General features: G+C 43.5%; 1 protein-coding gene across 1 annotated transcript in view; it reads right to left on the minus strand.

The window, feature by feature from the left end:
- LOC129124614 (neural-cadherin-like) overlaps positions 1-12,817 on the minus strand; it is a 55,346-nt gene that overhangs the window by 34,954 nt on the left and 7,575 nt on the right. The window contains exons 2-6 of the mRNA XM_054639683.2: positions 6,346-6,540; positions 5,677-5,902; positions 4,159-4,363; positions 3,690-3,801; positions 348-597 (exon numbers count right to left, since the gene is read on the minus strand). Coding sequence (XP_054495658.2) covers positions 348-597; positions 3,690-3,801; positions 4,159-4,363; positions 5,677-5,902; positions 6,346-6,540 — 988 coding nt within the window. The remainder of the gene's footprint in view (positions 1-347; positions 598-3,689; positions 3,802-4,158; positions 4,364-5,676; positions 5,903-6,345; positions 6,541-12,817) is intronic.

Genomic DNA, 12,817 nt, shown 5'->3' on the forward strand with positions numbered 1-12,817 from the left:
GTTTGCTAACTCCCATATTTATTTGTCACCTATTTACACATGGATAATCACTTTGAGACCTAGGAGTTAAGACAGTCAAAATCATTCCCTGTATAGATAGGTCTTTGATTCATTCTGTTCTCTCTCTAGAAAGTCAATATACTGGTATCACAAATGATGTATTTTTTTAGACACAATCTAGAAATGAAAGTCCAACTCCTAAAGCCTTTCTGTATACAAATTACCCTTCAATTTCACCGGTATTTACAGTTGCACAAAACAACAAGTGACCCTTTAGCCAAGTGCTCTAAAGGTTACGTGTCAGAACAGCATCATTTAAGAGCAGAGCAGGTGCTGAGGGTGCTTACAGGGCCTGGGAGAAGACGGGAGCCTCGTCATTGACGTTGGCCATGCGGATGCGCACGGACGCCGTCCCCGTGCGAGGGGGGTGTCCTCTGTCCACAGCGATCACCACAAACTCGTACATGTGGTTGGCTTGCTCAAAGTTCAGCCTCTGGTTAGAATTGATGACCCCGTGACGTGTGATGGAAAAATCAGTGCTCTGGATGAAGTAAGAGATCTCAGAGTTGGAGCCAGAGTCGCAGTCTGTTGCAAGCACTGTTAGAGAACACATTTAACAGAATGGTCATACTGCAAAGGAGGTTTGGTTATGCTGTTTACCACCAAGCCAACTCTGGTTTTTTGTTAGTTTTTGAGAATAGGCATCACCTAAATCTGTTTCATCCATAAGTGTTTTTTTTGTTGTTTTGTTTTTGCGTTGTTGTTGTTTTTTCTGGTTAGCATCTGGGAACTCTAGCCAGGAGGCTGGGAGTGAAAAATCAAAACAGCTCTTCCCTCTGCTCCAACCCAGCCTGAGTGATCTCAGTCAGGTGAATTTGCAAGAGCTGTGATCCCAGCACTGCACAAAATGCTTTGCACAAATAGCAGTCAACACTGGTAATTAGCACACAGTCAGTATGCATGTTGGTTAACATTATCAGTCATAAACTGGTTCCTCACTTGTCCCAGGAATGCTATGTTCAAATTTAATTAGCTCCCAGCTAGTTATATACTTTTTAATTACCTGGTGCTTCAAGGTATGAAGAGTGATTAAACATTCTTCCCCAGTAAGTGTTTATTCAGTACACTGAGTGTCCCATCTGCTCAGGAGCAGCAAACCAGCACAACAAAGCATCAAAAGTGATTTTAAAAGCAGAAGCTCACCTCTCCAATTACCTTGCAATTTTTTCTAGCCTAAAAATGAGGCTTCACATCATTCCTACACTGGTAATAAACAAACTCCTTATTCTACCAGTAGGATCCAGATGCAGCCACCGCGGTAGCACACAGCCTTGTGGAAGCAGAACAGTGATCGCAGTGTGTGGACACCCCAGCAAACAGCTGCAGCATCATTCACAGAGGGGTGGCAGAAACAACCTGTCTCTATCAGAATACTAACTCAAAATATGAAAGGAGCAGAGAATGATTTCAAAAGTACACTGAAGAACTGTTCTACTTAGTTGCAAAAAATTTTGACTGCATCTGTCTGTGTCATTGTTTACAAGGATATTTAGAGTGGTTGTAACATTTTGTTCAAAATCTCTCCAAATACTGCTGTGAATAAATGTTTGTGTTACAGACTACAAAATCGAGGGCTTTAGTGTTAATCACTCTCTTGCTGCACTGACAGACAAAATATATTAAAAATGCAAAGACTAAAATGACAGTGATTTAAATCTGCTTAATATAGTGGTTAAGTATTGTTTTTAGAAAGGCATGCAGAATGTGAAAAACTTTTTTGATTTGAAAAATTCAGATTTAATCTACAGCCATTAGTGAGCCATTTAACCACTCACAGAAATATATTCTATGTGCTTAACGATATGCTTCTTTTCCCCCAGATGTTTTCTGGCAAATAGGGAATGTGGCACTTACTTGTACATGACAGAAATGTGCCTTACTTCCCAATAGCACCTGGGAATCCCATTCCCCTCCATTTCATTCCATCCTGGAAACTGGTGTGCCTTGCAAAGGATATTTTAAGGATCATATGCCAGGCATGAGCAGCTCTGTGCTGGCTTTGCACATGTTCTGAACTAGCTTAGTGCAAGCTAACTCTGGCTCAAAAGCTGACTGAGCTGCCAGCTACAGCTCCAAGCCTTGTTCTGCTGGCACAGTGGTGCAGCTGAAGGCTGAGGATCCTTCTGAGAGCAGCCTCCGTGCTCCAGACTTTGAGTGTGCTAAAATAAAAGCAGCTGAAAACTGAAACCTACATTGGCATTGCCCACAGTTTTAACAAAAGCATTTATCACACTACCTTTTTCACTGCCACCAACAGATACAGGCAGGCCCAGAATGGCAAAAGCTCTCATATTTGCATTTATTTCTGTTTTTGGGTCATTCTGAGGCTGCAACATCCCATCCCTCAAGGAGCTACAGTGAGGGTAAGAGCTCTTTGTCTTTTTTTCCTGAGGCACTGGCCTTGGCAGTCAGAGTTAGTGGCCCAGGTCTCATCTGCACAAGGTACAGCTCCCTTGCAGCCACTAACAACCCTGCTCAGCCCTTCCACAGCAAGTGAGTCTTCACACACCCATTTCCACTGACTGCCACTATACTTCCACCTCACATTTTCTTTTCTAAGATGGCTGTTCCTCTTGAAATGTACACCATGTGGCAAGACAACAACGTGGGATGCAATTGCACAGCTTTGACATTCTGCTTTCTTTGGACATGAGGCATAAATTTTTTCCCCCACAAGTAGAATTTTGATGAGCTTTACAAGTCCTCTGGACAGAAGGATATTCATCTCTTTAAGGAGAATCACATGCTTAGGAATTTTAGGATTTGGTTATTCTGATCAATTTCTTTCTTCCCAAGAGCAATTAAATCTAAAAATTAAGTCTGACAAGCTCTGAACTCTCTTTGCAAATGTTTAGAGAAAGCAGGCTCTGCAGCCCCCTTACACAAGGGAAGCTAGACTTATCACCTCTGCAACCTGCAGAGTTCAGCTCCAGCTTTGGGAAATTTATATTTTCATCTTTTTGCTAAGTATCTTGCCTTGGCACATACTCATTTCTCAGAGTCCATACCCCCTGAAGTCTTTTATTAGCATACTATTTTAGCCTCTAAAAATGTCACCTGTGCACTCAGGATTTATATGCAAGTGACACATGGCCGTGTTAAAAACAAACATGGGATGATGACTGGTAAGCCACAACCATAAATTTAAGTTCACAGGCTTTCAAAATATTTTTTCTTTAACACTTTGCAAGTCAGTTATACAGCGTTAATGCCTATTTGACAAAACTAGCTGCCCATTTTAAAAAGCCCAGTTTTTTTTCTTAACATTAAGGAAAGTAAAACTAATTGTAGCTGCTTCTGGCACACAAAAAGATTACCAAGATGAGTTAAAAGACAGCTACAACATTTAAAGGAAATGAAGTCACTTCCTATCAGCTGCTTTAACTGCCCTTGGATACCACAGGATCTCTCCTTGGGCACAGTGCAGTGATCCTCACCTGAAGACACTCACAGCTCTACTTCCAGGCTAGCTAAAAATCATCCACAGAGTGCCAGGAAAGCTGCCATCCACACCTTACCAAGGCAGTGCCTGTGGAAGAGAGCACTTCCTCATGGCCAGAACATGGAAAGGCAACAAACTAGCAGGTCTGTGGCAGGACTGAGGTGAGAGATGACAGGATGGTCCCCACCTTGCAGAACAGATGTGCCAATGGGAATGGTTTCAGGAACGTTGTCTCTGCTGTAAATGGAGCGCTGGAACTCAGGAGAACAGTCATTTTCATCGGTGATATGGACCATGACCTAAGGAGAAAGGACACACTGAGAGTGGATTTTAGCTCCTAAAGGAGCACCTCTTTCTGGACACTGCAGTGGCACTCAGTGCTTTTGCTGCTGTCCCATCCTTACACCTCTGATGCTATTCTTCTCACACTACTCCTGTAACACACAGAGAAGTGTGTTCTCCTCCACTCTCAAGATGGGACTGAAAGCCACAAAGTAATACGAGAGGTATTTGCAGAGCCCAGATGTGAACCCAGATTTCTGCCTGTACTACAAGGCTCCCCCCTGCCCAGCATCCTCACTGGGTTATCCATCTGTGTAACTGGTCCTGGATCAAGGGGTTGCAGACCATGGGTAGGAGTGAAGAGATTCCTGTACCTCAGTCACACTGCTGAGAGTGCTCTCAGCTTCCATGGCTCTCAGAAGGAGGTGGTAGAGGTGGTGCTCGCTCTCGTAGTCCACGGGGTGGGTCAGGCTGAGCTCTCCACTCTCTTGCCTCACCCGGAACAGCCCAGAGGGGTTTGTCAGGAGAGTGTAGGAAAGAGGCTGGCTCTGGAAAGAAACAGCCTCAACAACTGCTACTCTGCAAAGAACAAGAGAACAACCCTTTGCTTCAAAACAATAACAACAAAAGCTGTCTCCTCAGCACCTAGAGGAGCATAGGATGAAGAAAGCTGTCTTGCTCACTCTCTGTCAATGTTTGGCTCAGTTTTGTATCCAGACTGGAAACCCCTTTTGCTACAGGGAGCCCATCTACCTTCTCTTCTCTCACCAAACTTACTCACTGACATAGCAGTGCTGAAATAACAACCCATTTCAACCCCCACTAACAATAAAACGCTTTTTTCTTTCCTATTGTAGCCTTTTAAATACTTGACAGCAGTTACTAGTTTACCGCCAGTTTCTCAGTTATTCAGAAATAAGTGATCTACTATACTTCTGAGTTTCTCTGTAGTTGTTTATTTAGAAAAGAAATGGGTTTAGACATGGATGGGAAACCCATGGAGCACAGAGCTTTCCACATCCTGCTGTCCACCTTGGCAGGATATCAAAGGAATATTTGCCTCCCTGCTGTGACTTATGTTTTGAAGCTCCACCTCTCACACCAGTCTTTCACCAGCATAACACACTTTTAGCTCATCTCACTGAAAGCTCCTGCGAAGTAGAGAAATTTCCCTCCTCCTTCTCATTCAGTCTCTCTTAAGGATTAGTGGCACATCTCCAGCAATTTTTTCCTAGGTCATCAGTTTATTTTGAGGTTTCCTGCTCCTTAGAGGCCTTATGGCACTGTTCCACCTGCTCCTTAAGGCCTTAAAGCCCATTCTGCTCTCAAGTAGCTGAACAGTGGCAATAAACCCAGAGCCAGCTTGAGAGCATCTCCCCACTGTGGCTTGGCTTAGCCACTCTCCATGCAACAGCAGAGCCCCTTGGAGACTGAGCTTTATCTCTTTGTACTTCACACTGCTGCTGTTATCTCAAGACTCTGGAAATTACTTGTCTTTCTAGAAATTTAAATACAAGTCAAACAGGACACAAACAACTCCAGATCTGGTTAATTAAAAGACTATTTTTCAAGCATTTGTTTAAATCCCTAGGAGATGCATAGCCAGTAGTTCGGCTGTTCTAATTCATGATGCAATGCACTAAAATCCCAAAAGCATTAAAATAATTCCAGCATCCCAGACTACATGTGACACATGGAGACTCATGTCATACTGGAGAAACATCAAAAGAGGCATAATTTCTTTTAGAAAACACAACATTATTTTTAAAGTGTGATAGACAAATGCATATGCATGGCCCTAAGAAGCAAATCACAACAGTTTCACCCTCTTGTGCTCTGTGAAGCTCCTCTCAGACTGCAGGGAGGGAGTCACCCAACCAAGTCCAACTCACTTTTCTCCTGCTGGAGTGTTTTCAGGGACAAACACGCTGTAGGACATGTTTGTGAACTGTGGAGGGCGGGAGCCGGCCAGGATGGAAACAGAGGCGTAGGGGCTTCTGTTGCCCTGCTCATCAGAGGCTTCCACAGTCACCACATACTCCTTGTTCCACGTCAAAGGCAGACCAGTGGTCATGATCATGCCAGTGTCTTTATCCACTCGGAATCGCTCGTCACCACCTACCAACACATGCACAAAGCTGCTCTGAGACATGCCCCACAGCAAGAACATTGGCACCTCCACCATTTCAAAGTAAGCCATCCTCAACTCATCCACCTCTGTCCTTGTATGCACTTCTTTTTACCTTTCCAGTTGTCCACCTTATCTTTCACACATACTGTTTTGTTGACCAGCAGTGTAACAGAGACAAGAACAAATAAGAAATGGAGCCTTAAGCTAACAGTAAAGCTGCCATCAATTTCAAAATAAGCAAAGAAAATGGCAAGAAGAAAGATTCCCATCCATGTAACTTTTACTTACAGCATTTCCAGCTTCTGTTTGCTGTACTTGTTGTATCTTTAAGGATTCCCCAAGGGAAAAATTTACCCATGAAATTGTAAACTTGGTAAGAAACATTTGCAGCTAAAGAGAATTTCACCTTTTGTGTTCAGACCAGCCCTACCTGCAATGAGAGTGTAGGTTATGGCAGCAGAGGTGTTTCCAGGGCTGCTGCAACGTGCGGTGAGCTGGTAGACGAGCGCGCCTTTGCGCGCATCGGGGTCGACGCGCGCCAGGTACGGGTACGGGTACATGGCCCAGGACAGCAGCTCCTCCTCCGGGGCAAGGAGAGTCACGTGGCACAGGTACCAGTCATCATCTGCAAAACACACACCCATTTCTAGACAGCTTGGTCACCAGCTTAACGTTAAGATCTTATCCATTAGTATCTGAGAAGGAAGCTTCCACTGCAAAGGACATGTAGAGATTTAATCACACTATTTTTCACCTCTAGGGAGACCTATTTTCAAGCCTTTTTAATTCACAGCAAGTCACTAACAGATGCTAAAGTTATATATGGGCTTCTTGAAGAAATTTTCCTAAGAATATCTGTGTTCTAAAAGTGGCCTTAAGATTTGACTACAAATTAAAAAGAATATATTATGGAATGTAGGGAATAAAGTTGAATAAAAAGAGAAACTACATGTAGAAAGGGGGTATGTAGAAAGGTACATAGGAGAAATGTACGTTTTCTGCCTGTTAAAATATGATCACATACTTCAACAAACTGCACTGAGGTTGCAGGTCTGTTAAGGGCTACATCACGACACAATGAAAGATCCACCCAGGTGTATGTGTGTCTCATACAGGAAACCCTTCAACTCTGCCTTCAAGAAGGCCATTTCACACATGGATGGAAGAAGGCAGGAGCACGTGGACAAAACCAGCACCAAAAGCCAGAAATTCCAAACAATTTTAGGTGTGTGTCTCAGGGATGTGATACTAAATAAAAGGCTACCCACAGACAGACATTCCCTGACACACCAGACCTGTACTTACAAGTAGCCTTACCCCGCAGTAAAAATACATGCTAGACAAATTTCCCAGAGATAATCATTCCCAGGAAGGAAAAAACTTTACTGAATTTTTGTGGGGTTTTATAGTATTTAAAATCATTTAAGACATGGCTTCCTTAGTTTTCTTAGATTACATGGTTTCTGGTTTTCTCCAGCACTTCATACAGGAGAACATTGGTTCACTTTTTGTTTTCTCTGTATTGCTGTATAGGACAAGGCACAACCCATAGCATGAGGTGGTAGCTCATAAGAGCAGCTGGAGCAGTCACTATTTTATCTATAGCCAAGAAGGAGGGTTGACAAATACATGTCCTAATTCAGCCTGTTACAGACAGTGTTATTTTGCTAGTAAAGGGATGAAAACTTGTAGGCATGAGCATTTAAAGATATTTTGTTCATTTATTGGTCTAATTCAGGCAGTTCTAATTTCTGCAGAGACTGAATATCTAGTCAAGTATTTTTCCCATATAGTGAAACATGGAGAATTATTTAAAAAATTGTAATTATACAGATTTTTCTTAATATTGCTCCATGTAGGTGATCCAATTTTTAAGTACCAATGAATAATGAGGTCCTAAACCTGCTGCAGGTATTGTAAAACCCACCAAAAGTCAGCAGTAAAACAGAGATTTATGTTTTAAAAAAGACAGACAAGGGAACAAATTTCACTGAGTTCAGGACAGCATGTCAGGGAAAATATTTGTGTTGCTCAAATTAACCATAATTTTCTGTACTTTTACAAACACTTCACCTTACCTCTCTATGAAAGGTGTATTTAAATAGAAACATAGAAGAATTTAAATTGAAAAAGACTCTAAGATCATCAAGTCCAATCATTAACCTGGTACTGCCAACTTAACAACTAAACCTGGGATTCACCATCCCTGGAAATGTTGAAAAAGCATGTGCACATGGCACTTGAGGACATGATTGAATGGTGAACATGGTGCTGGTGCTAGGTTGACAGTCAGACTTGATCATCCTAAAGGTCTTCTTGAACCTTAAGAATTCTACAATTCCATTAAACCATGTCCCTAAATGCCATATCCACATGTCTTTCAAATACCTCCAGGATGGTGACTCAACCACTTCCCTGGACAGCCTGTTCTAATGCTTGGTAACCCTTTCTGTGAGAAATTTTCCCCCTAATATTGAATCTAACCCTCCCCTGGCACAACTTGGGGCCATTTCCTCTTGTGCTATCACTTGTTACTTGGGAGAGGAGACCGAGCCACTCCTGGCCACAATCTCCCTTCAGGCAGTTGCAGAGAGCAATATGGTCACCCCTGAGCCTTTTCTCCAGGCTAAACACCCCCAGCTCCCTCAGCCTCTCCTCACAGGACTTGTGCTCCAGACCCTTCCCCAGCTCTGTTGGCCTTCTCTGGACACACTCCAGCCCCTCAATTTCCTTCTTGTAGTGAGGGCCCAGAACTGGACACAGCACTCGAGGTGTGGCCTCACCAGTGCCCAGTACAGGGGACAATCCCTGCCCTGCTCCTGCTGGCCACACTATTGATGATCCAGGCCAGGATGCCACTGGCCTTCTTGGGCACCTGGGCACTGCTGGCTCATGTTCAGTCCTCACTGGACCTTGGTAAAACCGTGACACTTAGCAAAGCCTCAGCTCACAGATTGATGGGATGGGTGAAGGTGGCAGGACCTCTGGAGGTCATCTGGTCCAACCACTCAGCTCAAGCTGGGCTACCCAGAGCTGGCTGCTCAGAAAAACATCCACAAGGCTTCAGAATATCTCCAAGGAAGAAGACTCCAAAACCTCCCTGGGCAATCCAGTGAACTAAAGTTCTAGGAGCTGGATTTCAAGAAAGACATGGACCAGCTGGCAAGTGTCCAGAGAAAAGCCAAGAGCATAACCAGAAAGAATGCCCTTCAAGAGAGGTGAAAAGACCTGGAGATTTTCAGGAGACTGCAAGAGACATGCAAACAGTGATATAAGAGGCTTAAGGACTCAGGTATGAAGTCAGTCAGCTGTTCTGTAACCTGCAAACCAAAAAATAACTAGCTCTCATTCTGAAGGAAAAGACTGGCATTAGATGTTGGGCACGGAATCCCTCAGCATGTTTTTAATTGTAAGGACAATGGAGCCCTTGATAGTGGCCTGAGAGGTGAGACAGCCTCCAGCACTGAGATCTTTAGGACCTGACTAGACAAATATCTGCTGGCAATCACTTTGTTGTGACAAAACCTGCCCCTAGGCAGGGGCACAGAACCAGCAAGACTGTTAAATCCTTTCCATCACACAATAATCTCCCTGCCCTTCAGCTTTTGCATCTCATTGATTTTTGAGGCATATATGTCCACATGTCACTCATTTCCCTGCAGCTTCAAGGAACTTCTAACATCAACATTCTTTGGACTTTGTGTTTTATCTTTGCTGTTTGCTTAAGGGTAAGAAGTGAGAAAAGGAGTGAATGGCAGTCTAGAAACATCCAGCACCACACATGAAAGGAAAAACATGGGATGAAGCTAAGCCTGGAGGGCTGTAGTACAGCAGCAGGGGTAATAAACTTCAGCTATAGGGTGGAATATCTTTCTGCAGCTGAGACCTGGCTCACTCCTTCAGGCCCTCGGCATTTATTTCAGATTTTCAGACTTAAAGCTGTTTTCTCCATGCAAGTAACAAAATTTAAATTGAAGCAACCTGCAAGCATGCTGACAAAACAGTCCAGGTTATATCTATATAGATCAGAGCTCTAATTCTAGCAAGGCATAAATGGAAGAAAATATAGTTACAAAGAACAGGTTTTATCAATTCAAATCCAAAACCCTAAAAAAGCAGTGTTGAACATGGTCTGGAGACTGACAGGAGGTCAGACAAACAGCACTGATTAACCCTAATTTCCCTAATTTCCCCTATCATGCAGAAAGGGCTGCTCAGAAGCAGCACTATGAGTAGGGACATTTCTGTTCTGGTCACTCCCCTTTGCACACCAGGTGTGAGAAACTCAAGGATTTTAAGGTGTTTCAGACTCATGGCAATCAGACACTGTGTAAAATTATCACACTGTCTTGAAACAAGTCAGTGAAACAAAACCAGCCTTGACAAAGTAGAGTTTTTCCCCAGGAACGCATTGGGTTTTCAACTGTCATAGCTGCAAAGGCATTAACAGATCAAGCCTCTGAAATCAATAGTGGTTTATTTTGTTCCTGACACAACCACAGCATCCTATTAAATCAGAATGCAACATCACCCAGCGATGTTGCAGTTCACCCAATTTTGTCAATATGAATTATCCACTGCAAGGAAGGAAATAATCAGGAAACCAGACTATCAACAGGATGGCCTGGCCTCTGCACTACACATTGGAAAGAGTCTTGGTAAGGTCAGTCTGGAAGAGAACACTAAGGAGTGCTGATTCTCCTGATACTGGTGTATCCCCAAGGCTTCAGCTTTACCTCCTGCTTACATCTAAAAAAGATATGCCAACAAAAGGGATGTCAATCAATCACCAGTTGAGAGCACCTTAAGTAAAATGTTAGGATGTAGCAAGTGCAAGAGTGAGGGAATGAAGAGATGCTAAGTTTGTGTCTTGGAGGGCTAAACATTATTCAGCAGATCAGAGCACATACACCCACACCTTCCTTGGACAATAATATGAAAGCAAAGAAAGAATTGGAAAGGGTTTTGAAATTGCAAGTGGCTATTCTTGCAAGCCTGTATCAATTTCACTCCTTTGATCATTTCATTTCCTCCCTCACCAGAAGAAGAAAGAAGAGAAAAAGAAGAGAAGAGAAGAGAAGAGAAGAGAAGAGAAGAGAAGAGAAGAGAAGAGAAGAGAAGAGAAGAGAAGAGAAGAGAAGAGAAGAGAAGAGAAGAGAAGAGAAATGTCTTTTCCTAAGATTAGAATTAGATCTGCACTGACTGATGTGGGTTTGAGGGGACTAATGCTGGAAAATTAAAAACTAAAAATGTGCATAAAAAAATGGTAGTTTATATTTTATTTCTACCCCCTCAGGCAAAAAGAATCATTTGAATTAAAAAGAGGGAGTGTGGTATGTGAAGAAGTGTCTGCAGTGCCCAGCCTGAAACAGAAGTCCAAGGTGGGATGCCTAGAAAGCCCCCACTCAGGCCACAGCACGAGTCCTCAGTGCAGGGCAGGACATCAGGAGCTTTGGCTCATCATTGAGCCATGGCCAGGAAATCTCCACCTGAGAAATGGTTAAATGCTAAACCCCCCCTTGTCATCTTCAGGACCATTGGCTAATCTACCTGGGCATATTTAAAGTTAAACCAAAATTCCTTGTGGCAGTACTTGGTCTTTAACCAGAATTTATCATCACTTTCAGAAATGCTTTTTTTCCCCTGCATTTTAATGATATCATTAGTGACATTTCCACAGTTATGCTGTCCACTGTGCCACTCTGTCCTGCCCAAGGGGCTTTCAAATCTGGTGGTAAATTATTCCTACAAGCTCAAACATCAGCAGCTGGCCCGAAGATGAGCACCCCCAATAAAGGTATGAGGTAAAGGAGAAGAGAAAGCAGCTTTAACTGGGTCTTGAGGACTAATCCAGTCAGCAGCACCTATGATCCTCGTGCCTCTGCCCCAGCTACAGCATGTGGGAGAAGTGCAGGGGCATGAAGAAGCTCTCACAGTGGGGACAGCCTCCACAACACAGATCTCCCCCTCAAAAATGAAGGCTTACTTTTATTTATTTCTTTTCCCCACCTCCCTTAAGAAAAGTTGTATGGAGCACCTTTAGTACAGCTAGTCTGCTGTCATGAACATGATGGGTCACCTCCAACTGAAACATTGATGAGAGATTCCTGGCTGTGATGCTTTCATTAATTAACAGATTTGGTGTCTCACAAGTACTCCTAAGGTTTGGGTACAATGCCCAGGAGTAACACATTCCTTTGCAACAAATGAGGGCACTGACTGGACTCATGTTGGACCAAGCAGTGAGTACTGTGTCCTGAAGGCAAGGCAATACCCTCACCATCAGTTCTGGAAATAGGACTCTTTATTCCCTTGGAAGTTCACAAACCCCTGCAGCAGCTTGGGGTAAAGAGCCCACAGGCACAGCACACCTGGGCAATGGGACTGTGCCAGCTGCCCCAGCTGAAGCTTTCCATTTCCTCTCCTCAGTTAACCACAACCAGCAAGCTTGAAAAAGCAGCCTGCAGAGATCATTTTGCATTGTATCTATTACATGTTTCTTAATAGACACCAGCACTGGGACACATTTTCTATGTACACACATCCTCACCCAGCTTAGGAGGCAAGGTCTTGCTTTTCTCAGTGCTACCTCTGGACTCACCCAGTGAGTCAGGCTGAAAGGCAGGTGCAGGTGCCACTGCACACATGGACAGCAAAGGAAAATCTTCAGCCAATTTTTCCCTTTCTGTGTGAGTGCAAGCTGCAGTGGGTACCTCCCTCACATGGGGTGTCAGAACCACAGCATTTGTCAGGCAGCAAAGATCATTTCCTCAGGCTCTACACCACAGGAAGAGCTGCAGGCAGTTATAGGAGCAGGCCTTCAAAATCCATTGTATTTTTACTGCTATCACATCATCTTGCCTGTGGTGCCCTCCTCTAGTTTTTCAAATCTGTTTTAATTT

The sequence above is a fragment of the Agelaius phoeniceus genome, chromosome 1, assembly GCF_051311805.1.
Source record: "Agelaius phoeniceus isolate bAgePho1 chromosome 1, bAgePho1.hap1, whole genome shotgun sequence".
In the NCBI taxonomy this organism is placed as follows: Eukaryota; Metazoa; Chordata; class Aves; order Passeriformes; family Icteridae; genus Agelaius; species Agelaius phoeniceus.